Source organism: Rhinatrema bivittatum, chromosome 7, assembly GCF_901001135.1.
Source record: "Rhinatrema bivittatum chromosome 7, aRhiBiv1.1, whole genome shotgun sequence".
NCBI classification, from domain to species: Eukaryota; Metazoa; Chordata; class Amphibia; order Gymnophiona; family Rhinatrematidae; genus Rhinatrema; species Rhinatrema bivittatum.
Genome location: NC_042621.1, coordinates 138,276,128 through 138,304,056, shown reverse-complemented (window position 1 = coordinate 138,304,056; position 27,929 = coordinate 138,276,128). Strand labels below are relative to the sequence as shown.

Below are 27,929 nucleotides of genomic sequence, written 5' to 3'. Positions count from 1 at the left end.
GACTGGATTACGACGACTCTTGGCTTCCGACCCGGCGCGGCTTATGGTGTTCCCTCTGGCTTTGGACCTCGGACTGGCTTACGACGACTCCCAGCTCTCGGACCCCGGTGTGGCTTACAGCGATCCCTTGGTTTCTGATCTCGGACTGGCAAGCGACGATTCCCTGGCGCACGACTCAGGACCGGTGAGCGACTACCTAGGACTCCATCTGACTCCGCCCCTGCGGGCTCTCCTAAGTCCCAGCGGCCGGGTCCCTACGGGCTCCTCCTGGGGGGACGCCGGCTTCCAGGGTGAATCTCCTAAGTCCCAGCGGCCGAACTCCTACGAGCTCCTCTCGGGGGAGGCTCGGCTTCCAGGGCGAAGATCCTCTCACCGTCGTACCAGCTTCCCCGCTTCGTCCGTCCTTGCCACAGCCCTTGGTCGCATAGGGCTTTCCGGGGTTCCACTTCAGCCACTCAGAACTCGGTTCTTGCCGCCTTCCAATCGGGGCTACCGCTGCTACCTCACTCAGCGACTCACCACCTGGTTCCGATCAGTCCAAGGGTCCACGAATCCAACAGATTGCACGGCCATGGACCCGGCGGACCTTGCCGGTCTAAAAGCTATCCCAGGCATAGCCCAGAAGCTGCAGCAACAGCAATCCTGCCTCGACACGTTGATGTCGGCCGTTCAACGCCTGGCGGATCGGGTAGAAGGGACGCCCGCAACTCGCCCCGCAGCATCCATGCCTCAGGTCAACCCGGGTTTCCCTGCCCCGGTACAGATGCCAGCACCCCCTAGATACTCGGGGAATCCGAAGGCGGTCGGGGCTTTCTCAACCACTGCTATATCCGCTTCGATCTCTTGCCAGCCCAGTTCATCACGGATCGGTCTAAGACGACCTACATTATCTCGCTCCTGGACGGGAAACCCTTGGCTTGGGCTTCCTCCCTTTGGGAGCGCCAAGACTCCCGATTAAATAATCTTGTGCAATTCGTCAAAGCCTTTCGGAGGATATTCGACGAACCATCCCGGGCCTCCACTGCGGCCTCCGAGCTCCTTCAGCTGAGACAAGGCAATCGCCCCCTAGAGGAATTTGCTATGGAATTCCAGACCCTGGCTACTGAGTTAGCCTGGGGAGAGGACAGTTTACACGGGATATTCCTGGAGGGCCTATCCCCTCGGCTCCAGGATGAACTCGCGGCCCGAGACCTCCCGGATGACCTACAGGAACTCATAGAACTGGCTGGACGCGTGGACCGGCACATCCAGCGCCGTTTTCGTGAGCGGAGGTCAGGTCAGGGGCACGCTGCCCGTCGAACCACGCCACCTCGAGTTCGAGGCACCCCACCTTCGGCAGCCGCTCTTCCACCCGAAGAACCCATGCAACTGGGTAGGGGCCCTCTCTCGGCCAAGGAACGGAGGCGCCGACGCTCTCAAGGACTGTGCCTGTATTGCGGGACCCAGGGGCATTTCATAGCACGTTGTACCGAGCGTCCGGGAAACGGCCGAACCTAGAGCTCAGCGGGGAGTTGACTCTAGGCAACATTTCTTCCAACTCCCCATGTACCGTCCCGGTACGATTATGTATTCCTGGAGGAGGGTTCGATACCCTAGCCTTAGTCGATTCAGGCTCCGGAGGGAATTTCATCCTCCGAGAACTAGTACAACAGCTCCAGCTCGGCGTTTGCCCCCAAGAACCGCCCATGCGTGTTTCTTCCATTCAGGGGAACCCTCTGCCTGGAACCATTTCCACTCGCACTGCTCCTCTGCAGCTTCTGGTCGGGGCCCTCCACCAGGAGGAGATCTCGTTTCTGATCCTCGAAAAATCTATCCATCCAGTCATCCTGGGTCTACCTTGGCTGAGGGAACATTCACCAGTGATCGATTGGAGATCCCTTCAGATCACTTCCTGGAGTTCCGCGTGCCACCGTCATTGCCTTCCCACACGCCCGCTGCGAACAATTCCGCTCCTCACAACCCCGTTAACGGTACCACCACAGTATCGTGCCTTTCAGGATGTCTTCTCTAAGGAAAAGGCAGAATTACTCCCGGAGCACCAACCCTTTGATTGTGCAATCAACTTGTTGCCAGGAACCACGCCGCCCCGTGGGAGGGTCTATCCCCTGTCTCTGCCGGAAACTCAAGCTATGTCAGCCTATATAAAGGAGAACTTGGATCGGGGTTTCATCAGGCCATCTAAATCCCCGGCCGGAGCCGGGTTTTTCTTCGTGGGAAAGAAAGATGGGTCTCTTCGCCCCTGTATAGATTATTGGGGCTTGAACCAGATCACTCGCCGAGATCGTTATCCGTTGCCCCTGATCCCGGAGCTGCTGGACCGCCTCCAAGGCGCTCGCGTCTTCACTAAATTGGACCTCCGAGGCGCTTATAACCTCGTTCGCATACGCCCTGGGGACGAGTGGAAGACCGCTTTTAATACCAGGGACGGCCATTATGAATACCTGGTCATGCCTTTTGGCCTCTGCAACGCCCCCGCGGTATTCCAAAACCTGATGAACGAGGTGCTCCGTGACTTCTTATACACTTCCGTCATCGTATATTTAGACGATGTACTGAATATATTCTCAGGACCTCGAGGCACATCGGCAACATGTGCGCCAAGTTCTACTGAAACTAAGGGAGAATCGTTTATACGCCAAACTAGAAAAATGCCAGTTCGAACAGGAGTCGCTGCCATTCCTGGGGTATATTGTCTCCTCCACTGGCTTCCGTATGGACCCCGACAAAGTGAGCACCATCAGGACCTGGCCACAGCCGTCGGGGGTGAAAGCACTCCAACGATTCTTAGGATTCGCTAATTTCTACCGACAGTTCATCCCGCATTACTCCAGCCTGGTGGCCCCCCTGATGGTCCTCACACGGAAGGGCGCGGATGCGCGAAACTGGTCCCCCGCTGCTACACAGGCCTTCCAAGATCTCAAGGAGGCCTTCTTACAGGACACCTGTCTCCGTCATCCAGATCCTCAGCGTCAGTTTATCGTGGAGGTGGATGCCTCTGACGTCGCGGTAGGGGCGGTGCTGCTCCAAACCTCCCCGACAGGCAAAACCTGGCCTTGCTCATACTTCTCCCGCAAGTTCTCGCCGGCAGAGAAGAACTACGGGATTGGGGACAAAGAATTACTGGCCATAAAGTTGGCCTTTGAGGAGTGGCGCCAGTGGCTGGAGGGAGCTCAACATCCGGTCCTAGTGTACACCGACCACAAGAATTTACAGTATTTGTCACATGCACAGAAGCTCAACCCTCGGCAGGCCCGGTGGTCTCTCTTTTTTAGTCGGTTCGACTTCTCGCTTCGCTACCGACCCGCAGCCAAGAATGTTCAGGCGGATGCCCTCTCCCGCACCACCGAGGTTGAAGATGGGGTGGAGACTCCTCAATACATTCTAGATCCAGCTAAAGTGCTACTGGCAGCCACGGAACTGGGCCCCGAAGGGAAGACGGTGGTTCCGGCTCGTTCCCGGAGAAAAGTCCTGGCATGGGCACATGACTCCCTGACGGCGGGTCACCCCGGAGTTACCCGAACCCTTGACTTGCTCACAGAGTTCTACTGGTGGCCAAGAGTGAGGGAGGATGTTCGGCACTATGTCCAGTCCTGCCCCACATGCGCTCAACAAAAGCCACTTCCGGGCCGCCCCTGGGGCCTGCTCCAGCCACTCCCTATTCCCACGGAACCATGGTCCCACTTATCCACAGATTTTGTGGTGGACTTGCCGCTCTCTGAGGGAAAAACCGTGATTTGGGTCACCGTTGATCGGTTTTCGAAGATGGCTCACTTCGTCCCTCTTCCCAAGCTACCTACGGCCCCTGAGCTGGCTGATCTGTTTGTTCAACATATTTTCCGATTGCATGGACTACCGTCGCATATCGCCTCAGATCGAGGCCCGTAATTCACAGCCAAGTACTGGAGGGCGTTATGCAGGAAATTCGGGGTACAACTGGATTTTACCACGGCATTCCACCCCCAGAGTAACGGACAGGTGGAACGAACTAACCGCTCCCTGAAGACCTTCCTCAGAGCCTTTGTAGATGAGCTTCAAGACAACTGGGCCTCTCTCATCCCCTGGGCGGAATTCTCCTATAATCGCCACAAGCACTCCGCTACACTACAGCCTCCCTTCCAGCTAGTTTATGGGAGGGTGCCTAGACCTCCGTTGCCATTACCAGTGCAGGTTACCTCCCCGGCGGCACAACTAACAGCCAGTCAGCTCCAACGCCTCTGGCTTGCTACTCAGGAAAAACTTCGCAGGACGGCCACCCGCTTTAAGGCTTATGCAGATAGGGCTCGACGGCCCGCTCCGGTCTTCCTACCCGGGACGAGGGTATGGCTAAGCACTAAACACATCCAATTGCGGACTCCATCCATGAGACTAGCGCCGCGTTACATTGGACCTTTCCCGGTGGCCGAACGCATTGGGGCTGTATCCTACAGACTGCGCCTGCCATCCACGCTCAAGATCCATGACGTCTTCCATGTGTCCCTCCTCAAGCCACTGGTGCTTTCCCGATTCCGGCCATCTCCGCCAGAGCCCTCCGAGGTTTCCTCAGATCCTGATACCACCTACACGGTTAAAGAGGTGCTGGATGTCCGGTTCCACCGTCATCGGTGGGAATACCTCCTGTCCTGGGAGGGTTATGGCCCTGAAGAGAACTCGTGGGAGCCCTCCGCCCACATACTCGACAAAGCGCTCCTTCATCAATTTCATTTGGCCCATCCGGATAAACCACGGCCTCCCGGGAGGGGGCGTAAGAGGGGGGGTAATGTTGCGATTCCGGGCCGCCCCCGGAATCGCCACTCTCCGGCTCGCGGGTTGGCGCGGGTTCCGCGCTCCCCAGGGCCCCGGGGACGCCGGCGACCGCAGGCCCGGCGTTTCCCCAGCTCGCCCGGGCCTACAGCCGCTTCTACTGCCGCTTCCCTGCCTCGCCGGAGCAGCCGGCGCCTCGCGGCGCTAAGCCCCGCCCCCTAGACGCACGCGCGCGTCTCTCTCGATTATTTAAAGGGGCCAGCGCGGGAAAGCCTTGGGGACGCCCCTGATGATGTCAGACGCCTCCAGGGTACTTAAGCCCTGCAGCCGGATCTGAACGTTGCCTTGCAACGAGGTTCCCAGGTTTACCCTGTCTTCAGTTGCTGCGTTCCTGTTCCCTTTTGGTTCCTGTGTTTCCTGATCTCGGACTGGCTTCCTGTATTTCTCGGCTTCTGACTCTGGACTGGATTACGACGACTCTTGGCTTCCGACCCGGCGCGGCTTACGGTGTTCCCTCTGGCTTTGGACCTCGGACTGGCTTACGACGACTCCCAGCTCTCGGACCCCGGTGTGGCTTACAGCGATCCCTTGGTTTCTGATCTCGGACTGGCAAGCGACGATTCCCTGGTGCACGACTCAGGACCGGTGAGCGACTACCTAGGACTCCATCTGACTCCGCCCCCGCGGGCTCTCCTAAGTCCCAGCGGCCGGGTCCCTACGGGCTCCTCCTGGGGGGACGCCGGCTTCCAGGGTGAATCTCCTAAGTCCCAGCGGCCGAACTCCTACGAGCTCCTCTCGGGGGAGGCTCGGCTTCCAGGGCGAAGATCCTCTCACCGTCGTACCAGCTTCCCCGCTTCGTCCGTCCTTGCCACAGCCCTTGGTCGCATAGGGCTTTCCGGGGTTCCACTTCAGCCACTCAGAACTCGGTTCTTGCCGCCTTCCGATCGGGGCTACCGCTGCTACCTCACTCAGCGACTCACCACCTGGTTCCGATCGGTCCAAGGGTCCACGAATCCAACACATATGAAGGTAATCCCTAAGGAAAGGAGGTGTTTGTGCCGCTTCCTCAGGTCGGTTTCCTGTAAAAACACAATAATAGCTTTATATGAAGCCATCTCCTGTGAAAGGAGCTGGCGCTTCCTAAAAGTATTAAGGCCTTTCACATTAAAAGAAAATATTCTAGATATCATGGGAAAGCAAACAAAAACATCCTGCTAAAATACATGATATAGCACTCCGACAAAGATATTGGTTGAAAGCAGAAACAAGGTGACCCCTTTCTGAATGTGTCCCAAAAAATTAGATGTAGGGATGCCTCTTCCCAAAAATCCCCCCTTTCCCAAAGTATGATCCTCCAAATCCCTGTGGCAGATCCCTCCTCTCCTAGGGGACATCAGCTCTCTGCTTCAATGGCAGGGAGGAATGAAGAAAGGTGGATCGATATTCAGGCAACAATCAACAAGGACTGAATTACATAGTCTGAATTAACAGATAAGCATGGGTGTAGCTTGCTTATTGCAGTGGTTAATAGCCCTAACTAAATTAAGCTATTTCACTTAGATGCGGGTCCAACACTGCTCTCTACATTAATGGCGGGGGTGGAAGGGAAATAGAATAAAAAAAGGTTACTAAGAGCCAAGAGAAACAGATAAGTATGTGAGAGAAAAAAAAGTGCGAAAGCTTGCTGGGCAGACTGGATGGGCCGTTTGGTCTTCTTCTGCCGTCATTTCTATGTTTCTATAAAATCGTTGCCTCCCCCCCTCAACTTAACAATGGAAAACAGGAGTGAGATAAATTGCGTGAAAAAGTGAGCAATCAGCAGTAAAACAATGTAGTTAATGGAAACCTTTTGAAAAATGTAGACCTTAGTAACAGAGAAAACAAGCAAAAATGCTGCAGCACAATGAATTAAACTACAAGAGCAGAAAGTCTTTCATTGCCTACAGCCCTGATCCGATAGGGCAGACCGCGAATCCTCAGACTGACAATGCAACCTCCGTCCTCCCTTTACAGCCCGATGCTGTTTAGCAAACGATGCTGTCTTTGAAGCGCTTGGCACCATTTTAGAGATTGCGAAGTGAATCGGATGGTTAGCTTGCTTAAAGACCTCTACAGCATCCAACAGTTTTCACATGATATGAGGTTCCCTTGAGCATAAACTGTAAGCCGAATGGGAAAGTTCACCTGTATCTAATGTGCTCCTCCCGAAGAGATTGCATCACCTCCTTCAACTCAAAACGCTTGAGGAATGTAGAAGACGCGGTCACTAAAGATGGTGATGCTATTGCCCTCCCAAAGCCATTCAGTTTGCTTTCTCGCCACCTTTTGTTGGAAACTATGCAAGCATAGGATTATGTCCCTGGCCCGGTTGTCTGGTCTAGGGCCAAGAGCCTGTTGAGCTCTCTCAATTTTGATGGGCAGAGAGGTGCGGTCTGCTGAGGAATCCCCTGCATCATTAGAGGTGAGAATAAAGGTGCATATTTTTTCCACAACCACTCTGCTAAGAGCAGTTTTCTAAATCTTTCAGCTTTTCACTAAGGAGCTCAGATTCAACTTGTGCAGCTTGTTGTTGTTCCAGCAGTGTATTAATAATTTCATCATGGCTGTCTACCTGGGTATCCAGCTCATCAACACGTGTGCTGAGGGCCGCTAAATCTTCAGGCACCTCAGAAATAGAGGGTAACAGGTCTAATTTGTGTTGCTTCATGTCTGTTCTAAGCTCCAGGAACCAACCCCTCATTTCTTCCCTGGAAGGTAATTCTGTAGATCCTAGTGCAAGTGTGGAGGAGGTGTTTTCAGGCGGCAGCCTGCTGGAATCATCTGCGGCCTGCCCGTGCCCATCAGCTATGATCGCTTCAGCATGTTTGCTGAATGAGAACTGTTTTAGATCAGTTGTCTTATGTTTCGTCGCCATCCAGGAAGGTTATAAAGCAGATTGGGTGAGAAAATGCCAAGAAAATCTCACTATTAGTATGGAAAAATGATAATAGAATTAGTTGCGGGAGAGGAGCTCTTCTCTCAAGCATCCTTCTGGCCAATCATGTTATAGCGCCCCCCCAAAATACTTTTTATTCGAAAAAAGACAGGCGGTCTCTGGCCCATCTTAGAGCAGAGGAATCGTAACAAATACCAAAAGAAAGAAAAGTTCAAGATGAACTCTTTAGGTACCATCCTGCCTTAATTAGAAACTAACAGTTGGTTTACTTTGCTGCATCTCACAGATGCTTGCACACATTTTGATGCCTAACACTCACAGAAAAATACATCTGCTTCATTATAGCAGATGGTCAATACCAATGCCTTATTCTTCCCTTTGGTCTTTCAGCAGCACCTAGAGTTTTTACAAAAGGCCTTGCAGTTGTTGCTGCTCACCTAAGACTGAATAATGTGTTTTTCCTTATCTGAACGAATGGATAATAGCAGTTCAGTCTCTTCAGGATACTTATGTTTACCGTTTTTGTACTATGGAGACTCTTTCCTAAGTTTTCTAATCAGTTTTCCAAAATCCATCATGAAGTCTTCTCATATAATAGATTTCAAAGGAGGTTAACTGGATATATTTATTTTTATTTATTTATTTATTTAAAAACTTTTCTATACCGTCGTTAAGTTAATTAACCATCACAATGGTTTACAAAAAGGCACAAAATAGGGTTAAAAGTTGATTGGTATAGATATATCTCAAGAAGAAGCACTTCTGCCTTAGCAGAAGGGCAAATGTGTTATACAACCTAATCCTAAAGATCATAACACCGCATCAAGTGTCTTCTTGACTCGTCATGAAAATGTTGTCGCAAGGCAGCAACAGTTCATGTAACTCCATGTACACGCCTTCACATGAGACATGCTCAATGGCAACAAAAATTTCCAATGGAACCAACATCTTCAACCACTAACCTGGTAGATGATCCATTCCAGTCTACTAAAAGATCATCTTGTTTACCAGCAACAGTTTCAGGAGACTTTAGCCACAGATGCTTCCACTCTGGTTTGGTATATGATCAAATAGTACCAGAACTTTTACTATGGAGAACACCACAAACAGACTTTTCCTTTGATGGGGTAGAGTGCTTAGACACTATGGATGTCTTGGTATGCTTTGATGGGTCTTTGGAAATTCAGGTTGAGGAATCCTGTCAACAATATTGCATTGGTTGCATCGGAGCAGTGCAATGTATCCTTGCATTGTGTATCACAAATTCATGTGATATTGGATCATGTGCACCTTGTAGAGTAGAGGCATCAATATGCATCAAGGCCTCTTGCTTCACTGGTGTTGGCGCATTGTACATTGAGTGCACTGGTGCATCATGCATGAAGTGCATTGGTGTGTCAAATGCATTGGAGCTCCATGCGCTGAGTGCATCAGTGTGCTGAGTACATCGATGCACCTTGCTTCAAATGCTTTGATGAAGGATGCACTGGGTAAGATAATGCATTGTGTGTCAGGAACACTGATGCTGCTAGCGTTGACTGCTCCAATGATAGCTGTCTTGACGATGCTGGTGCCAATGCACCTCACTTAGTGTTTGTGCTTCTTTGATGCAGGCTGTGATGGCTCCAGTGATTGATGCTGCATTGACTAATTCCGCAGCTTCTGCCTGAACGGGTGGGGGAGTTTTAGAGGAAATCAGTTCTTCTCCAGTGAGGCAGAGGAGGCTGCACTGTGGGACGAGGACCTACTGCAACTCTAGAGAGATTTACGCAGTTAATGCAAAGCACCCTAGAAAGTCGCAAGCGGGGAACAGTCATCCACATGTATTACAGTTCTTCTGGTTGTGGTCCGGTCTGAGGCATTGGTAACACAGTTTGTGCCCGTTGGTGAGGGACACAATCTTTCCATAGATACAACTTTTAAACCCGCTCACTGTTGATGGCTTCTTCTGGCCAGACATGATGGAAGAGAAGACCACGCTATGTTGTTTTTTTTGTAGCACTGAAAAGTGCTATTGTGGGGCTGCAGAGGCAGTGAGGCAACTAAATAAGAAGAGACTGAAGAAAATAATACTGAACTTAAGAAATTTTAAGGATTTTTAGAGAAAAATATTAGGAGAGACTGAGTTCACGTCCATGCTGTACTTGGATAAAAAATGACTTGAGGAGGCTCACAAGGTAACGCCTGTGAGGGAACTCCTGCACATGTTCAGTAAAGCACAAAGTTCTACTAGTTTGGAGAGATGAGTCTGTTTGGTGCCACCAGATGACAACACCACATGCTACTTTAGCCTGCTTATAGACAAAAAAATATAGGGATAATAATCAAACTGCCCACATTGCTGCAAAGTCTGTGGGTACTTCATTTATTTATTTATATATGCAAAGGACTCTATTCATCTTCCTCCACTCCCAGAATGTTCGGTGTGGATTACAATTCTATAAAGCACATTAATAATACAGTAAAATAAGTAAAATGCATATTCTAAACTTAAGAAACTTGACTATCATTCAAAAGCTTCACTAAACAGAATTATCCCAATTCCTTCAATATGTTGAATTCTGCAAATTATTTCCTAGTTGTAAGGTTTCATATGTTGTCATTTTTACCATTCTTTTCTCTTTTCCTCATATTTACACAGCAATGTCTGACTGTTATCATTGTTTGGCATGTAACTTCTTTAAAATAGTTTGCAAAGCTGACACTGGATATATGCTGCTTTTCTATAGGATTACATCCATGAGCTGATTTGTGTCACAGAAAGGGAAAAGTTTGTAGTTCCCATCAGAGCCATAGGTGCCCGGGCAATCTTGGACTTTCCTGACCAGCTCAACTTTTCTACTTGCCCTGTTAAGTACAGTTCTCAGAAGACCTTGCTTGTACGTAATATTGGAAATCGAGAGGCCAGGTTCCAGATGAGCACTTCCAGGTACGTAGTGGAAATTTTGCTGTTAATTTTGCAGTATTTTCTCTGCAGAAATACCCAAAGAAATCAAGCTATTTCTATAATTTATCTCCTGTGTTGAACCAGCTCCCACCTTTCCCTTAAAATATAAGGAAAGAAAGTCTGTAAAACACTTTAGGAAGTGAGATATTTTAAGAGCTTTATGTTTTTAGAAACTCCCTTATTCCCTGTACGTACCAGGATCAGTCCAGATGGTGGGTTATGTCCCCCGTCCAGCAGATGGAGTCAGAACAGACTTCGAAGGGTGTCGGCATATAAACCAGTGCATCCTCTGCAGGAGCTCAGTATCTTTCTGACTCCAGCAGATGAGAGTAGGGGAACCAGTTGCTTCCCCAGGGTTTTGCAGGGATTAGGTTTTTTTCTCCTCTTCTCCTCTTGCTTCTGACTTCCTCACAGTTTGGATCAAGTTGTTAAAAAAAAAGTTCAATTTTTGGGGAGGCGTGGTTTGCAGTCTGTGCTGCCTCTTTCTCTCTCGCCTCCTCCATCCCTGATCTACGGGGTTAAGTTGCTGGGGTTTGTTTTTCGGTGTTTGGCTTCCTTTTCAGGTTTCTCTTCAGCGACTTCGGTGCCACGTGGAAGCTGGTGGTGCCGGCCTCTCCACGGTGCCGGCGACCGCCCCGCGGCCCCAAGACGTAACTTTCCCCGGGGCCGCCGCAGCAGGGAGGGGTGATTCCCCTGCTACCATCCTGGGCGTTCAAGCGGGCAGTGCAGGCCGGTCTTGGCCCCCCTGCGGCACCTCTCCGTTGCTTGGGCCCCCCTCCCGCAGCTTTTCCTATTCCTCCCCCGGCGGCCACCATGCCTCGGCCGTCCCGGTGCTCGGCCTGTGGCGAGCTGGGGTCGAGGATTTCGCGCGAGGGGATCTGCGCAAGGTGCCTTCCCGGGGTGGGGGGGGGGGGGGTGGAAGGCACCTCGGAGCCGGCCAGCTCTTTTTCATTCCTCCCCTCAGCGCGGCCCGGGCGGCGCGGGCCAGCCCCTTCGCCGTCTTTGGCGGGAATGGCGGCCATGTTTGATTCTCAGCGCGGCGATTTTACTCATGCAGAGGAGGAAGGAAGGGACTCTCGGGAGGTCTCTCCCCCGAATCTGTCCCCGGCGAAGACCCTCCCGGACCAGGGGCCCCCAGCTGGCTCCCCTTCCGGCCCCCCCCCCCCCCGAGCATGCCGATGTTTTCTCCTGAGTTTATTTTATTGATGCACAGTGCATATTTGCAGTGTCTGGAGGCTCCCGGTGGGCCGTCCACGGGTCCTCCCCCCGCTAAAACACCGCGTCTCACGGCTGCTCCACAGGGCCCCTCCGACCTAGCCGGGACGGTATCTGGGGCCCCCCGAGTGACCGCCAGGGTACATTTTGCCCCGGGAGGAGCGGGCGCAGCTCCGGCTCTGGGGGGTGATCCCCCGGTCCTTCCGGACTCTGCCCCTTCGGACGCTCAATCGGATGGGGATGACCCACGAGCACTCCGCATCTTCCAGAGGGAGGAGTTAGATGACCTGATACCTCAGATCCTCGTGGAACTGGACCTGGATCCACCGCCAGACCCACCAGCTCCAGTTGCCCCAGTCATCTCGACGTCTTCCAAAAAGGGGGATCCAGTCCTAGCCGCCCTGCGTCCGCGGTCCCGGGCGTTCCCCACACATGACTCCTTCTTGCAGCTCCTGGCTAGGGAATGGGACACTCCTGAGGCCTCTTTAAAGGTCAGCCGAGCGATGGAAAAGTTGTATCCGCTCCCGGAGGATTTCCTGGAGTTAATCAAGGTGCCAAAGGTGGATTCGGCGGTATCGGCGGTCACCAAGAGGACAACTATCCCGGTAACTGGCGGCACGGCATTGCAGGACACTCAGGACCACAAGTTGGAGATCTTCCTTAAAAGAATCTTTGAGGTCTCAGCTCTAGGGATGTGAGCGGTCATGTGTAGCTCGCTCGCGCAGAGGGCCAGTCTTCGCTGGGTTCAGCAACTTCTTACTTCTCAAGACTTACCTCCCGAGGAAGCCGCCCAGGCGGATCGTTTGGAGTCTGCCATAGCGTACGGGGCTGATGCCTTGTATGACCTGTTCAGAGTATTGGCGAGGTCCATGGTTTCGGTAGTCGCGGCAAGACGCCTCTTGTGGCTCCGTAACTGGGCGGCGGATGCCTCTTCCAAGTCAAGCCTGGGCTCCCTACCCTTCAAGGGCAAGTTCCTCTTTGGCGAGGATCTGGACCAGATCATCAAGTGCCTGGGGGAGAATGCAGTTTACTGCCTGCCTGAGGACAGACAACGTACCTCCCGGTCCTTTGCTGCTTCTCGGACCAGGGCCAGAGCACAGCGACGCTACAGGAGTTACAGGCAGGCGGGACCACGAACACCCTCCTCCAGATCCCAGTCCTGGCCCCGGTCCTTTCGTGGGCGCAGACCCGCGCGCGATGGGTCGGGACAGGAGAACCTCTCCAAGTCCACTCAATGATGCCAGCCTCGCCCACTCCTCCACCCCCAGGATCGGGGGTCGACTCTCGCATTTCTACGAGGAGTGGGTTCGCATCACCTCAGACCAGTGGGTTCTGGATACTCTATGGAACGGCTATGCCTTGGAGTTTGTCCGCCCCCCGAGGGACAGGTTCTTCTTTTCCCCCTGTGGGTCGGACCTCAAGAGGAGAGCGGTACAGCAAACTCTGGACCGGTTGCAGAAGATAGGGGCCATTTCTCCCGTCCCCTTCGGTGAGGTGGGCTCGGGCCATTATTCCATCTACTTCGTTGTGCCCAAAAAGGACGGCTCCTACCGGCCCATCCTGGATCTAAAGGAGGTCAACAAGTCCTTACGGGCCCTCGAATTCCGCATGGAGACGCTACGCTCAGTCATCGCAGCAGTGCATCAGGGGGAGTTCCTGCCTTATCTGGATTTGATGGAGGCCTATCTGCACATACCCATCCTTCTGGCTCACCGGCGGTTCCTCCGTTTCAAGATCCTGGGGCAACACTTTCAGTTCCAGGCTCTCCCCTTCGGGTTAGCGACCGCTCCCCGAACGTTCACCAAGATCATGGTGGTAGTGGCGGCAGCCCTGAGGAGAGAGGGCATTCTCGTTCACCCCTATCTAGACGACTGGCTGATACGGGCAAAGTCGTTTGTCCACGGCCAGTCGTCGGTCGCCAGGGTTGTCCAGTTGCTTCGCTCCCTGGGCTGGGTTGTGAACTTCGCCAAGAGCTCCCTCGTTCCTTCTCAACACCTGGACTTCTTGGGAGAGCGCTTCGATACGCGTCAGGGCAAGGTCTTCTTGCGCCCAGACAAGGCCCAATCCTTGCGGGAACACATGGCGGTTTTCTGCGTTGCCAGAACCCACCTCCTGGGACTATCTTCAGCTCCTGGGCGTGATGGCCTCCACCATCGACCTCGTGCCCTGGGCGTTTGCACATCTCCGTCCCCTTCAGGCGGCTCTCCTTTCCCGCTGGAAACCAGTCTCACAGGATTATCAGATGGTGCTTCCTCTCCCGCAGGTTGCCAAGGACAGTCTGCGTTGGTGGTTGGATCTGAGGCATCTGGCCCGAGGCGTCTCCCTCGAGGTACCCAATTGGGTGGTGGTTACCACCGATGCCAGTCTCTCAGGGTGGGGAGCCGTATGCGAACGAAGCTCCGCGCAGGGGACGTGGACGAAGGTACAAGCGTCGTGGCCGATTAATCGCCTGGAAACCAGAGCAGTGCATCTGGCGCTCCTACATTTCCTTCCGTTGGTGCAGAATCGGGAGATCAGGATACTCTCGGACAACGCCACCACCGTTGCTTACATCAATCGCCAGGGAGGCATGAGGAGTCGGCACGTATCGTTCGAGACGGCATGTCTGATGGAGTGGGCAGAGATTCATCTAGCACGCCTCGCGGCTTCACACATCGCGGGGGTGGACAACGTTCAGGCGGACTACCTGAGTCGACAACAGCTGGATCCAGGAGAATGGTCCCTCTCCGACGAAGCGATGCAACTCCTTGTTCACCGATGGGGGTCGCCGCATTTGGACTTGATGGCGACCTCCCTCAACGCCAAAGCCCCCCGCTTCTTCAGCCGCAGAAGAGAGCGTGGCGCGGAAGGGGTGGATGCTCTAGTCCTCCCGTGGCCCCCCCACCTGCTCCTCTACGTCTTTCCTCCCTGGCCGCTGGTGGGCAAAATCCTACGGAGAATAGAAAGTCATCAGGGGCCCGTGATCCTCGTGGCTCCAGAGTGGCCCCGTCGGCCCTGGTTTGCAGATCTACTACAGTTGGCAATCAACGGGCCGCTTCGGCTGGGACATCTTCCTCTTCTACTCCACCAGGGCCCGGTATTTTTCGAGCAGGCAGAACTCTTCTGTCTTGCGGCCTGGCTTTTGAGAGGTGCCGACTCAGACGCAGGGGCTACCCTGAGGCGGTAGTCTCGACTCTGCTGAAGGCTCGGAAGACGTCTACCTCGGTCGCTTATGTACGAGTCTGAAAGGTCTTCAAGATGTGGTGTTCTAATCAGGGCACTCGCCCCACGAGGGCGTCAGTACCTCAGATCCTGCAGTTCCTCCAGGATGGACTAGATAAGGGACTCGCCTATAATTCGCTTCGGGTCCAGGTGGCTGCCCTTGGCTCACTCGTACAGTATGGTGATCACTCTTCCCTCCTGCTCCAGCCTGACATCGCCCGGTTCCTCAAGGGGGTTAAACACTTGTGACCTCCGGTGAGGGACCCCTGCCCCTCCTGGAATCTCAATTTGGTACTTCGAGCATTGTCAGGACTGCCCTTCGAACAACAGTGTGGCGCAACTATCAAGGATCTCACCCTCAAGACCATCTTTCTCGTGGCCATCTGTTCCGCCCGCCGCATCTCGGAACTTCAAGCATTGTCCTGCAGGGAGTCCTATCTCCGATTCACGGACTCAGGGGTCTCCCTCTGCACCGTTCCTTCTTTCCTCCCGAAGGTAGTATCAACCTTCCACTTGAACCAGACGGTTGAGCTTCCATCCTTTGCATCCGATGAACCACGGTCTCTCCGTCTTTTGGATGTCAAGCGCACGTTGCTTCGCTACTTGGAGGCTACTAACGACTTCCGGGTCTCAGATCATCTGTTCGTGCTCTGGTCGGGCCCGAAGAAACATTCCCAGGCCTCGAAGGCGACAATTGCAAGATGGCTAAAGGACGCCATCTCCGTGTCTTACATCGGAGCGGGACGGGTCCCTCCTTGCGGCGTCATAGCTCACTCTACTCGCTCACAGGCAGCCTTGTGGGCGGAGGTGCGGTCCGTTTCCTCTCAGGAAATTTTTCGTGCGGCAACATGGAAATCGCTGCACACTTTCTCGAGACATTATCGTCTTCACCTGGCGTCGACAGCCTCTGGACAGTTTGGCGACCAGGTTCTTTGAGCAGGCCTCTCAGGGACCCACCCGGTTTAGGGAAGCTTGGGTACATCCCACCGTCTGGACTGATCCTGGTATGTACAGGGAAAAGAAAATTATTCCTTACCTGCTAATTTTCGTTCCTGTAGTACCAAGGATCAGTCCAGACACCCACCGCTATTGGGTTCTTGGTCCTGCTCTGCTTGGGTTTCTCTTTTCTCTTGGAAGCATGCTGTGTCTTTTTCGACTTTCATGTCTGTGTTCACAGCTCCCTACAAGTTGGCAGTTTTGCCGCAAGTTGTTGAATTTGTTGTTGAATATCCGTTTATGGTTCAGTATACTTGATCCAGACTGCTCCTTCAGTGTTCTGTTGGGCTTTGATATACTTTATACTGAGCTCCTGCAGAGGGTGCACTGGTTTATATGCCGACACCCTTCAAAGTCTGTTCTGACTCCATCTGCTGGACGGGGGACATAACCCACCGTCTGGACTGATCCTTGGTACTACAGGAACGAAAATTAGCAGGTAAGGAATAATTTTCTTATTTTGTTTCATTTAGTAATTTCTTCACCCTCTGGTAGTGGGAAGTTTGGGATAGATGAGCTGCATCACTGTCTCTGACAATTCCTACTCGGCTGGATCTAACACCCTGTGACTCAAATAATCAGCTTGAACATTTTCAACCCCAGTGATGTGTGACGCCGCTATCCACTCCAGATGTTGCTCTGCCCAAAGAATCAACTCCTGTGCCTCCTGGGCCACTGTTTGACTCTTGGTTCTGCCCTGTTGATTTAGGTATGCTACCATCGTCTCATCGTCTGACAGGACCTGCACCGAATGACCTCTCACCAGCGGCAGAAAAGTCTGTAAGGCTAAATAGACCTCTCTGGTCTCTAACCGATTGATAGACCAAGCAGACTTTTTCACAGACCAGCAACCCTGAGCCGACTGCTGCTGATAGACTGCTCCCCAACCAGAGAGACTGGCATCGGTAGTAACCACTACCCAATCCGGAACTTCAAAGTTTACCCCCGAACAAGATTGGAACTTAGAAGCCACCAGGATAGACTCTCCCGTGCGACACCCTTGAGCGGAAAAGGAATATGAAACTCCTCCGAGACCAGGTTCCACAGTGCCAAATGAGCCCTCTGTAAATGTCTCATATGAGCAAACGCCCATGGCACTAATTCCAGGGTTGAAGCCATAGAGCCCAGAATTTGCAAATAGTCCCAGACCTTGGGCATCAGTAATCATAATAAGCGCCAAATCTGCCCCTGCAACTTCTGAACATGCTCCTCCATGAGAAACACTTTGCCTTCCAGGGAGTTGAATTGAGTTCCCAGATACTCCAGGGACTGCGATGGCTGTAGGTGACTCTTCGCCAAATTCACTACCCAGCCGAACGACTCGAGAATACCGATAACCTTCTGAACCGATTGGCGACAAAGAACCTCCGATTTCTCTCTGATAAGCCGGTCGTCCAGATAAGGATGCACCAGAATACCTTCCTAACGCAAAGCCACTGCCACCACCACCATCACCTTGGTGAAGGTGCATGGTGCTGTGGCCAACCCGAAAAGAAGGGCCTGACACTGAAAATGCTGACCCACAATCATGAACCGCAGAAAACGCTGGGAGTTTGGCCAAATGAAAATGTGCAGAAACACCTCTGTTAGATCCAGAGACTGTTAGAAACGCCAGCTGTGGCGCCCCGCGGCCGGGTGTCATGGCCGCCAGCCGCTACGGGTTGCGACTTGGGTCGGGCCGACGGTCGCGGCGGTAATCTGCTAACCTGTGTATCGGGCCTATAGAAGGCTCCTGCGGGTGCAGGCAGCCTTCTTCCTGCTTCCTCGGGGCTGCAGCCTCTGCCAAGCCCGGCCGCATGGTTTCCTCTCAGCCGGGCTGGCTCCTCCCCCTCTGGCCCTGCTAAGAGCCGCGCGCGTGGCTGAAGAAAATATTTAAAGGAGCCATGACAGGAAATTGTCATGGCTCCTCCTGGGACTCCGCCTCCTGGTTCCTGTATTTAAGGCAAGGTCTAAACACTTAGGGGCAGATTTTAAAAAGCATTTACATGCGTAAATCTGGGTTTTACGCATGTAAATGCACTTTAATCGAGTAAGTGGGCTTTTGAAAATTGCTACAATATATGCCATTGAATCGTCCATAGGATTTATTCGCATAAGTGCACTTTACGTGAGTAAATGGCTTTTGAAAATTGCTACAATAGTAGTTACATTTATGCGCGTAACTCCTTTGAAAATTACCCCCTATGACCCTGCCTTGGTATTGAGGTCCTGTACTCAGTTCTGGTGTTCCGTGCTTCTGGATCCGCTCTTCGTCCCGCTTCTGCTCTTCTCCTCATTGGACTGATTCTTGGGCTCCTGACTCTCGGACCGGTGGTGGTGATCTTCTGGTTTTGACTTGGACTGGCTCTGGACCCTTCTCCTTCTTTGCTCCTGGATTGGCTTCAGACCATTCTTCCATCTGCTCCTGGACCGGCTCTCGACCTCTCTCTGGACTTCAACCCTTGGACTGGATTGGGACTTTCTTTCGATGTGTACTCCCGGACTGATCACGACCTGCTGGAGGCGCCAGTCATCTGGAACCCACGACCTGCAGGAGGCGCCTGCATCCAGACCATTTTCACTCTTCAGGGAGTCTCCTAAGTCCCAGCGGCCATGTCCCTTTGGGCTCCTCCTGGGGGGATCACGAGCTTCCAGGGTGAAGCCTTCATCTCAACATCTTCAACAGGCCTTGCCATCTGACGGTAGAGACCGAAGAGAGTTGACTTCCTTCTCGGCAGCGCTGACTCTACTTCGGAACAGGGGTCCACTTTCCGATTCATAACAGAGACACCAGAAATTCTCCCTTGCGAACCGCTGCAATCACCGACCTTAGGGTCTCCATTCAGAAATGCGGTACTTTGAATGCTGCATTTACCTTTTTCAAATCGAGATTCGGTCGGAAAGTGCCTTCCTTCTTTGGAACCATGAAGTAAATGGAATACCTTCCCAAGCCTAGTTCCTCATGGGAAACTGGAACCACTGCTTCCAGTTTTTGCAGACGGTCCAGCGTTTCTCGAACCACCATCTGTTTGTCTGTGGAGCCACAAGGGGAAACTAGAAACAAGTCTCGGACTGGACGAGCAAATTCTAAAGCTGGTCCTGAGTAATGTTGGCCCACTCCTTGTAAAACCATGCCAGGTGACCCCCTATAATAGGAACGACTGAGTGAACTAGCCTCGCTTCACTGAGAGGACTTACTGGCAGCAACTCTGAACAGCTCCAGGTGCCCTGAAAGGACTGACCCCAGGATTGGCCCTGAAGGGGAAACTGCTTTTGCAGACCTTACACTGCCCTTGCCGGACGAGACCTCCTAAAATCCCGAAAATGGGAATGAATGTGAAAAACATCTCTTGCCCTTAGGCTTATCTTCTGGAAACCTGAGAACCTTATTGTCTACTAGAATCTGCATCAACCGCTCCAGTGTTATTGTTTGTAAGGTTTTGGGTGGACCCTTGGACACTGTGGTAGCTGACCTCGCCCATGGGGGAAAGTCCCGTGAGGGGCCACATGTCAGGCTCAGCTTTGGGACACACAACACAGAGTTATATCTTTTATTAGACAGATTTGAGAAGCCACCAGAGGTGGCAGTAGTGAGCAGAGATGAAGCCCGGCTGGGCTATGGTTCCTCAGGATACTGGAACAGCGATTCCCTCTATGGCTGTGCTGTAGTGGAGAAAACTGAGATAGTGAGTACAGTGGAGCATACACAGAGTTCTGCTAAAGAGCCTCGATGATAAGTTACTCACACAGTGGTTTCTCCCAGAAGGTGACTACAGAAGCTGGAATAGAGGCAGGCCCTTGAGGAGCGAGTACCTGGTTCCAGGGAACAGCTCTGAGGAAATAAAGTTGGTAAATAAATAAAGCGATACATTCAGGCAGCGAGTCAGGGAACATGGGCCCTCGAGGAGCGGGTACTCCGTTAGGATAAAGTCCAAAAGTTGGAGAGGCAGAGTAGCTAGGTATAGAGAGCGAATCCCATCCGTAAGGAGTTCCCTTGCTAATTCGAGTAGCTAGCAAAAAGTATAGGCTTTTGTATCTGGGATGCGTGACGTCATCACAGGGGAACGCCCCTGAGGTTTGCGCCAGAGAGAATAAGAAGCAGGGCTGCGTGGCATGCGCACTCTATGGTACCTGGACAACATGGTGGGATGCAGCGCCCAAGCCAGACCGGGGACGCCAGAGAGGACGGCAGGCAGACGCCACAGCAGCCAGACGTCCATCAACCGCGGGAGGAGTCGCAAAAAAGGTAAGGTGGGCGGAGTGGAGACGTCGGGCAGCGACAGTCGTAATATCCAGGTCCTCACCAAACAGGAGTTGGCCTTTAAAAGGCAGAAAACCTAGCTGAGACTTGGAAGATATTTCCACCGAAGAGTTACGCTAACCAGAGCAACCTTCTGGCGGAAACCGCAGACATTATAATCCAAAACAACATCCAAACCAAATCATTCAGAGCATCAGCACCATAAGCCACCGCCGCCTCAACACGCTCAGCCTTGTCTGCCTCCTCGCCTGACTTCGGCAGACTTTCTTGCATCTGCTGCACCCAGTGCAAACAAGCACACTGCATAAAACTAGTACAAATAGCAGTGTGCAAACTCAGGGCTCAAACCTCAGAAATCCTCTTGAGGTGTGTTTCCAGTTTACGATTCTGCACATCCTTCAACTTTGCGGATCCTACCACCGGGATGGTCGTCTTTTTAGTAACTGACGAAACCACAGCATTGATCTTAGGAAGGGGGGAAAAGCTCCAGCATCTGCTCAGGCAATGGATAGAGCTTCGCCATGGCCCTTCCCACCTTTAAATCTGAGTCTATCTCAACCAACCTTTTCACTGACTTGTGATATGGGAAGGCCGTTGGGGATCCGCAACCCATCCAGGACCAGATCCACCCCTTCCAAATCAGAATCTTCCTGAGGGGGAGTCCGAGAAAGAGAGGTGGAGAGAGGGACTCTGAATTGTTGGAGGTGCTTGGAGGGACTGACCGAGCCGAGGTTGGGAGGTGAGAGACCCCGGAAAACGCAGAGAACCAGCTGGGAGCCCGGCAGGGGGAGGCGCCTCTGTGACATCATCAGTCGGCGTCTGCCACTAAAACCTGATGGCAGACGGCGCACCGCTGTCGGCGTGCTCCGTAAGGGGTGCGTGGCTTGGTCCGGCGAAGGCTGGAAGGTTGCCTATCCTCTTTTCAAGGGACTGCTTGATTTGGACTACCTTAGCTCCGCAATCGCTTTCTTAAGTACATTTTTTGCTTAGTCACTTAGGGTAAGTGAAATCCTTAATAGTTGAGAGGTACCTATTTTTTGTGTAAGATGCCACATACTAAACGTAAAGGTAAGGTTAGACAGGAAGCCTCGACCCCTGTACACCTTCCCTTAGTTTAAACAACTATGACTGGTTTTTACTCACCAGCAGAAATCAATACCCTGGAGTATCCCATTGGAGGAGGGGTTGGTGAGCAAACGCCCCCCCCCCCCTTCAGGAAGAAGTCAGTCTTAGTCCCAGGGCCCCAACAACACCTATTCCCCCTCGTAGCAGTGCAAACAGCCAAGAACTAGGCTTTATTCCCAGACGGAGTGCGTCATGTGAAATAAGCCTGATTGAGGAAGTTCTTGGCTTAGATTTTGCAAGGCCTCAAGGGGAGGGAGATTTTGTGCTCCCCCCATCGAGGGAGGATACTAGCGGAGAAGGTGTCACCGTTAGAAGGAGAGATTCTAACTCCCTTCTGGGGAGCTGCGATAGATAAGAATCCTCTGTATCTTCAATTAAAAATCCAACACCATATGCATTGACAGGAAGTCCTAAGAATGTAACAATGGACATGATTTGGCAAGCCATTATGGTATTGCAAAATAATATTCTTAAGTTAAATGGTAGTATTAAAGATATGCAAACTGTAATGTTTAATTTGAATCCAATTGTTACTGGCCAGGTAGAGTCAATTGCTAAAACAGAAGAAGAGATTAAACAAATAAAGTCAGTTCAGACATCTATCATTCAGGGAGAAATAACTTTACAAAAAAAAGTGTAAAATATGGAAAATGTTATTAGGTACAATAATTTGAGAATAATTAATTTCCCGAAGTGTAAATTAGTATCACCGAAAGAACAGCTGAAGAATTATTTTTCAGAGGTATTGTTATTGCCTCTGGAAGAGTGTCCTTTAATGTCAAATGTATAATTTATTAACTGGAAAAATGAGGATGTACAAGAATAAAGGGAAGTAGAAACATCTTTAAATGTGACAGATCTAATAGAATCATCCTTCAGTACCCAGGTGGAAAAAAGAGGTACTCTGCTGGTCAAATTTAATTACTCATCGGATAGAGATAAAATTTTGAAATTGTACTTGGCCAAAAGAGCCTCTTTATACCTGGGTCAGAAGGTATGGCTCTATCCAGATCTGTCAAAAGAAACCCAATTAAGAAGAAAGAAATTTCTGTCGTTGGCAAACCAGGCTAGAACATTTGGGATACAAATAATAGTAAGATTTCCATGCAAATGTATTATGTGTGTTGAAGGAGTAAGATATGAGGCGGATTTTAAGAGCCCTGCTCACCTAAATCCGCCCAAAACCGGGCAGATTTAGGCGAGCAGAGCCCCGGGACTCGCGTAAGTCCCGGGGTTTTCGTAGGGGGGCGTGGCGGGGCCGAGCGCCGCACCATTTTCGGGGCGTGTCGGCAGCGTTTTGGGGGCGGGCCCGGGGGCGTGGTTACGGCCCGGGGCGGTCCGGGGGTGTGGCCTCGCCCTCCGTACCAGCCCCCAGGTCACGTCCCGGCGCGCTAGGGGGCCGCTGGCGCGCGGGGATTTACGTCTCCCTCCGGGAGGCGTAAATCCCCCGACAAAGGTAAGGGGGGGTTTAGACAGGGCCGGGGGGGTGGGTTAGGTAGAGGAAGGGAGGGGAAGGTGAGGGGAGGGCATTAGAGGATTCCCTCCAAGGCCGCTCCGATTTCGGAGCGGCCTTGGAGGGAACGAGGTAGGCTGCGCGGCTTGGCGCGCGCCGGCTATACGTAATCGATAGCCTTGCGCGCGCCGATCCAGGATTTTAGCGGATACGCGCGACTACGCGCGTATCTACTAAAATCCCGCGTACTTTTGCTTGCGTCTGATGCGCCAGCAAAAGTACACGAACGCGCCGTGTTTGAAAATCTACCCCTATGTGTATTTTGATCCTGAGCATGTGGAGAGATTCTTGCAAGCACGCCGCAACCCAGGAGGAGTGATGGAGTCTTCTAACTAGCAAAGTTGGTAAATAGTTTAGATATTCTGCTTTACCCTAAATACTTTAAAACTTATTTTTGTATTATATATGTTTTGCTCATGTACAGGACATCCATTTTTACTGTGGTTTTGTAACTAAGGAAGGATAATTGTAATTGTTTTCTTATTTCCTTTTTTGAATCTTTTTTTTGAATGATTGAAATATTATGGAATTTCCTTCCTTAATTGTGCTTCTATTGAGATTGAAACATGTAAAGTTTGAAATTTGAAAAATAAAAAAAAATACAAAAAAAGAATCTTCCTGAGGAACTTTGACCCCCCAGCACCTGAAGAGCCTGAGGAATTAGAGGACAGAGTTCCTCTTTTCTAAAAAGACAGACTACCTTCAGGTCATTCCCCTCAGGGACCGGGATTCCCTCTGGATCATCCCCTTGACCCATATCTCCTGCCACCGGATCTACCGGCAAGTCATTGCCAGGAGGTTCCTCTGCCCCCACTGGGGCATCCTCAGAATCATCTGAAAACGGCTTAGAGATCCTAGCCCCAGCAGGAGAGGAACCAGGGATGGGCAGCATAGGAACCTCTTCCTCCCTCTGAGCTTCCCTGATCCTTCCTGGAACCAGAACACGCCAGAGACAACCATGGGGGTGGGGGTGGGGGATATCCCCTCCCCCACCCCAACAATGCAGGAATAGCCAAAAGCAAATTCAAAATGGCCGCTGTTCCCATGCTGTTGGGAAGGGATTTTCACTCTGGGGCGAACCCCACAATGATGCCTGAACAGGAGGAGAGCCCTCCATTGCTTTTTAGCTCATACCCAGCCTTCAGATGAGCTCTCATCACCTGCCGAACAAGTGGAATACAAGCTGAGTCTGTTAAGCTGTGAAAGCGCCGAGCCGCATGCGCGGCATGGCAACCCACAGCCCATCGTTCTTGCTGGGGAACCTACCTCAGAGGAGGAAAACAAAATGCTCCAGCACCCCAGCCAAACATCCTAGCCGCCAAAGCAAGATGAGGATGTCGTTTGGACAGTAGAGTTGTGCTGCTGCCTTAGACCCTGTTTTTTTTTTGTTGTTGTTTTTTTTAACTTTATTAAAACTTCCCCCAAGGCTGGAAAGAGAGGCTCAAGAACAAAAAAATAGAGTGCCTCCAAAGAAAATATATTCTGAGTCTGCAGCCGCCTGAGCGGCCTTGTGAAGGGGAGGGATCTGGACCACCAGATTTATACCCTACAGGCACAAGGACCAAATGTACTAAAGGGTCACCAACCCCCAGCTTGTCTACCTCAACCAGACAGGGAAGAACCCACTAGGATCCTAAACCCCCCTGGGAGGAAGGCTCAATACCAAAAATAAAACAAAAATATTCAACTAGTTATTAGTATATGGGCACCAATGAAATTACCTACTTCTAGGAGTTGCTATCTCAAACAAAATGATTATTTGAAGTTTATGTAATTTTTTACATCATTTAAACATGCATGTAATTTTAATAAAATTTTTGTAAAATTTTAATGAAAGGGAGTAGACCTCAGCACCGGCTCATTCATTCTGTTAACAAACAGTGATTAAATGATTGCAAAGCCGAGTTGGTACAATCACAGGTCTACTACCTCGATTTTATTCTGAATTTATTGAAAATATATTTTTTTAAAATTTGTGAATTCTACATTTATTGAAAATATATTTTTTAAAATTTGTGACTTTGAGACTCTTAATTTCTAATATTGTGACTCCGTCAAAGCCTAATAATAGTTTTCCAGATGAACGTTTTTATAAATCAATGCAGTAATTGAGATGAATTTTTTTGTTTTTAGCTTAAATGTAGAGCCTACCGGCTTCTGTTCTTCTGCTCAAAATTAGCTGCAGTGATATTCTCCAAATGAGCAACTTTTAATTTCCGATATTATAAATCAATGCAGTAGTTGAAATGAATTTTTAGCTTGAATTTAGAGCCTGCCGGCTTCTATTCTTCCGCTCAAAACCAACTGCAGTGATATTCAATAGTGCCACCCGACAGAATACAGACAGTGACCTGTTCAAAAGGGGCAAGATAGCCTCTCGTATCCCGACTTGCACGTTCCAACAATTTCTAATAACTTAAACCAAATGTGTTGTTGGCTGATAGAAACTTATCTTCAAAATTTTAGCCGATGGTCTTCTCGGCCGGAAGCCGCTCCAACTTCTCAAATTGAAGCTGCTATAACCGCTTCCATTTTCTTTGCGGAAGCCGCCGACGTTGGCAACGTTTCGAAATTTATGTTGGACGAGAACGTCTCAATAGTCGGGTCTGTCATCGGGTCTGAACTGCAGGTTTTACACTATCTACCATCTTGCTGGAGACAGAGAAATACTGAGGAACTGCAGCTGGTACACATAGTTAAGTAGCAGTGTCAGACGACGCACTCAGAATGCCCCAGACGTCCACCTCACTCGCGTTCTGAGAAGCCTTCGAGACAGGGACAACGCGATGTGGAGTTCTAGGATCTTGAGAATCCTCCTAGCTCCTCCCCATCTAGGAGCCATTTGGGGGGCTCTAATACAGTCTATTCGGATTTGTCATCGGTCTCAAAGCGCAAACGCCTATTGCCCCAACTCCAGCAACTTCTGGCGAAGCGGCACAGGCCTTCTCCCACACTTCCATCGTCCACTAAGCTTCGGCGAATGGCTGCAGAGGACATCTTGCTTGCGGCACTGCCTACACAACCCAGGCATTCCACCAGTCTGGGAGACAAAGCCATATAGTATGGAAGCCATGCCTCTAAGGCTATGCTGCAGATCTCTCAGGCCCTCACCACCTTCTTTGCGGACCTGGAATCCAAGGTGTCTGGAGTGGGGCCTCCGGCTACCTCCCCACCAGCTTCTCCTCCGGCCGCTTCCCCGTCTAGGCCCCAGAGGCCCGTCAACCAGTCTTCCCCAGCCTCCCTACATCCACAAAGTTTGGACTCGCTAGTCTCCCCTCCGTCCTCCCCGGGATCCTCCACTGGCATACCATCAGACCCTCCAGAAGGGCCCCTGGAGCCCTACTCGCCCCCAGAAGATCTCTCCTATGCAAAGTTCATCGAGAAGGTAGGGAACCTGCTCAAGGTGGAGATGGGTAAGATCCTGGACCCATGGTCGGAAGTCCTGGTAATCCTATAAATTTTTAAAATTCCCTTTGAACCGATGGCCCTCCCATCATATCCAGTTCTGGATACGGTACTCAACAAGATGTGGGAGTCCTCTTTCTCTAACCTCCCTGCTTCCCAAAAGACAGATTTAAAATTTTATATGAGAAATTCTACAGTTTATGCATCACTTCAGCTACCACATAATTCCATTGTAGTGGAATCAGCTATGAAAAAAGCCAAAAAATCCAGATTACACTCCAATGTACCTCTGGGTAAAGACCACCAGCATTTGGATGACTTCGGATGAAAGTCCTATCTTGCTGCAATATTATCCTTGAAGATTCATCACCATCAGTTTTACATTACGCAATACCTCTATGAATGCTTACAAGCCTTACGGCCTACTTGTCTCTCGACGTCCACCCAGGGATCCTTGCCTCGGCCCTTCCTGGATATAGAAGAGGGCTTACACATTTGCTAAGAACAATCCTTGAGGCCTTTGAGACATCTGCTCGAACATCAGCAGCGGCAATCACTGCACGACGCTTAGCATGGTTAAGAGTGAGTGCTATTCGTGAGGAAGTACACGAAAAACTTGTGGACCAAGTGCAAAGGGGATAACCTGTTCGGCGACAAGTTTGGAGAAATTTTGTCCCACCTTAAAGAGGAAAATGTTGCTGTGCAGACCCTGACGTCACCCTCAGATCAGCACACGGCCTCCAGGAGATTTTATCCCTCTTACCATAAGCTGCCATATCACAGGCGTCAATACTGGCCATATGTACCTTACCGGTCGCAACCATATATACAGCCGAGACATCAGTCTCAGCCACAACTTTCATGCCCAAGACCTCGCCAACAACAACAGCCAAGGCAGAGTCTGGCCGCTTCTCAGAAACCGGCCCCGAAATTTTGAAGATTGTCAAGCCACCTCCATTACAGTACATAGGAGGATGTCTAACAATTTTTCCAATGCCTGAGAACTGATCACGACCGACCTTTGGGTTCTGGATATAATTCGAGAGGATTATTGCTTAAACTTCAAGAGCTCTCCTCCACTCCCTTACATAGCCCCTCTTCGAGTGACTACTGCTCAAGTACTATCCCTACAAGCAGAAGTCTCTGGTCTATTACATCAGCGGTCCATCCAGGAGATACCACAGCAGGAAGAGGGGCAGGGATTTTATTCCCAATACTTCCTCATCCCAAAAAAGGTGGACTCTGTCCAATCCTGGACTTACAGAACATCAACAAATACATTCAGAGAGCAAAATTCAAGATGAGCTCTCTCAAGTCCATGCTCCCTCTTCTATAACCCAACGAATGGATGTGCTCTATCGACCTGAAAGATGCATACTCTCATATACCGATACACCGATCTTCCTGGAGCTACCTTTGTTTTCGGGTCCAGGGGAGACACTACCTATACAGGGTACTCCCTTTTGACCTCTCCTCAGCCCCGAGAGTGTTCACCAAATGTCTAATGTTGGCGGTGGCTCATCTTCAATGATTGGGCATCTAACTCTTCCCTTATCTGAACGACTGGCTGCTGGTAGCCTCGGACGCGGATACCCTAACTGCGCACACTCTG

At 51.1% G+C, this 27,929-nt stretch overlaps 1 protein-coding gene across 1 annotated transcript in view; it reads left to right on the top strand.

Moving 5' to 3' along the window:
* Positions 1 to 27,929, top strand: part of HYDIN (HYDIN axonemal central pair apparatus protein) — a 1,819,717-nt gene that overhangs the window by 134,073 nt on the left and 1,657,715 nt on the right. The window contains exon 6 of the mRNA XM_029609235.1: positions 10,405 to 10,604. Coding sequence (XP_029465095.1) covers positions 10,405 to 10,604 — 200 coding nt within the window. The remainder of the gene's footprint in view (positions 1 to 10,404; positions 10,605 to 27,929) is intronic.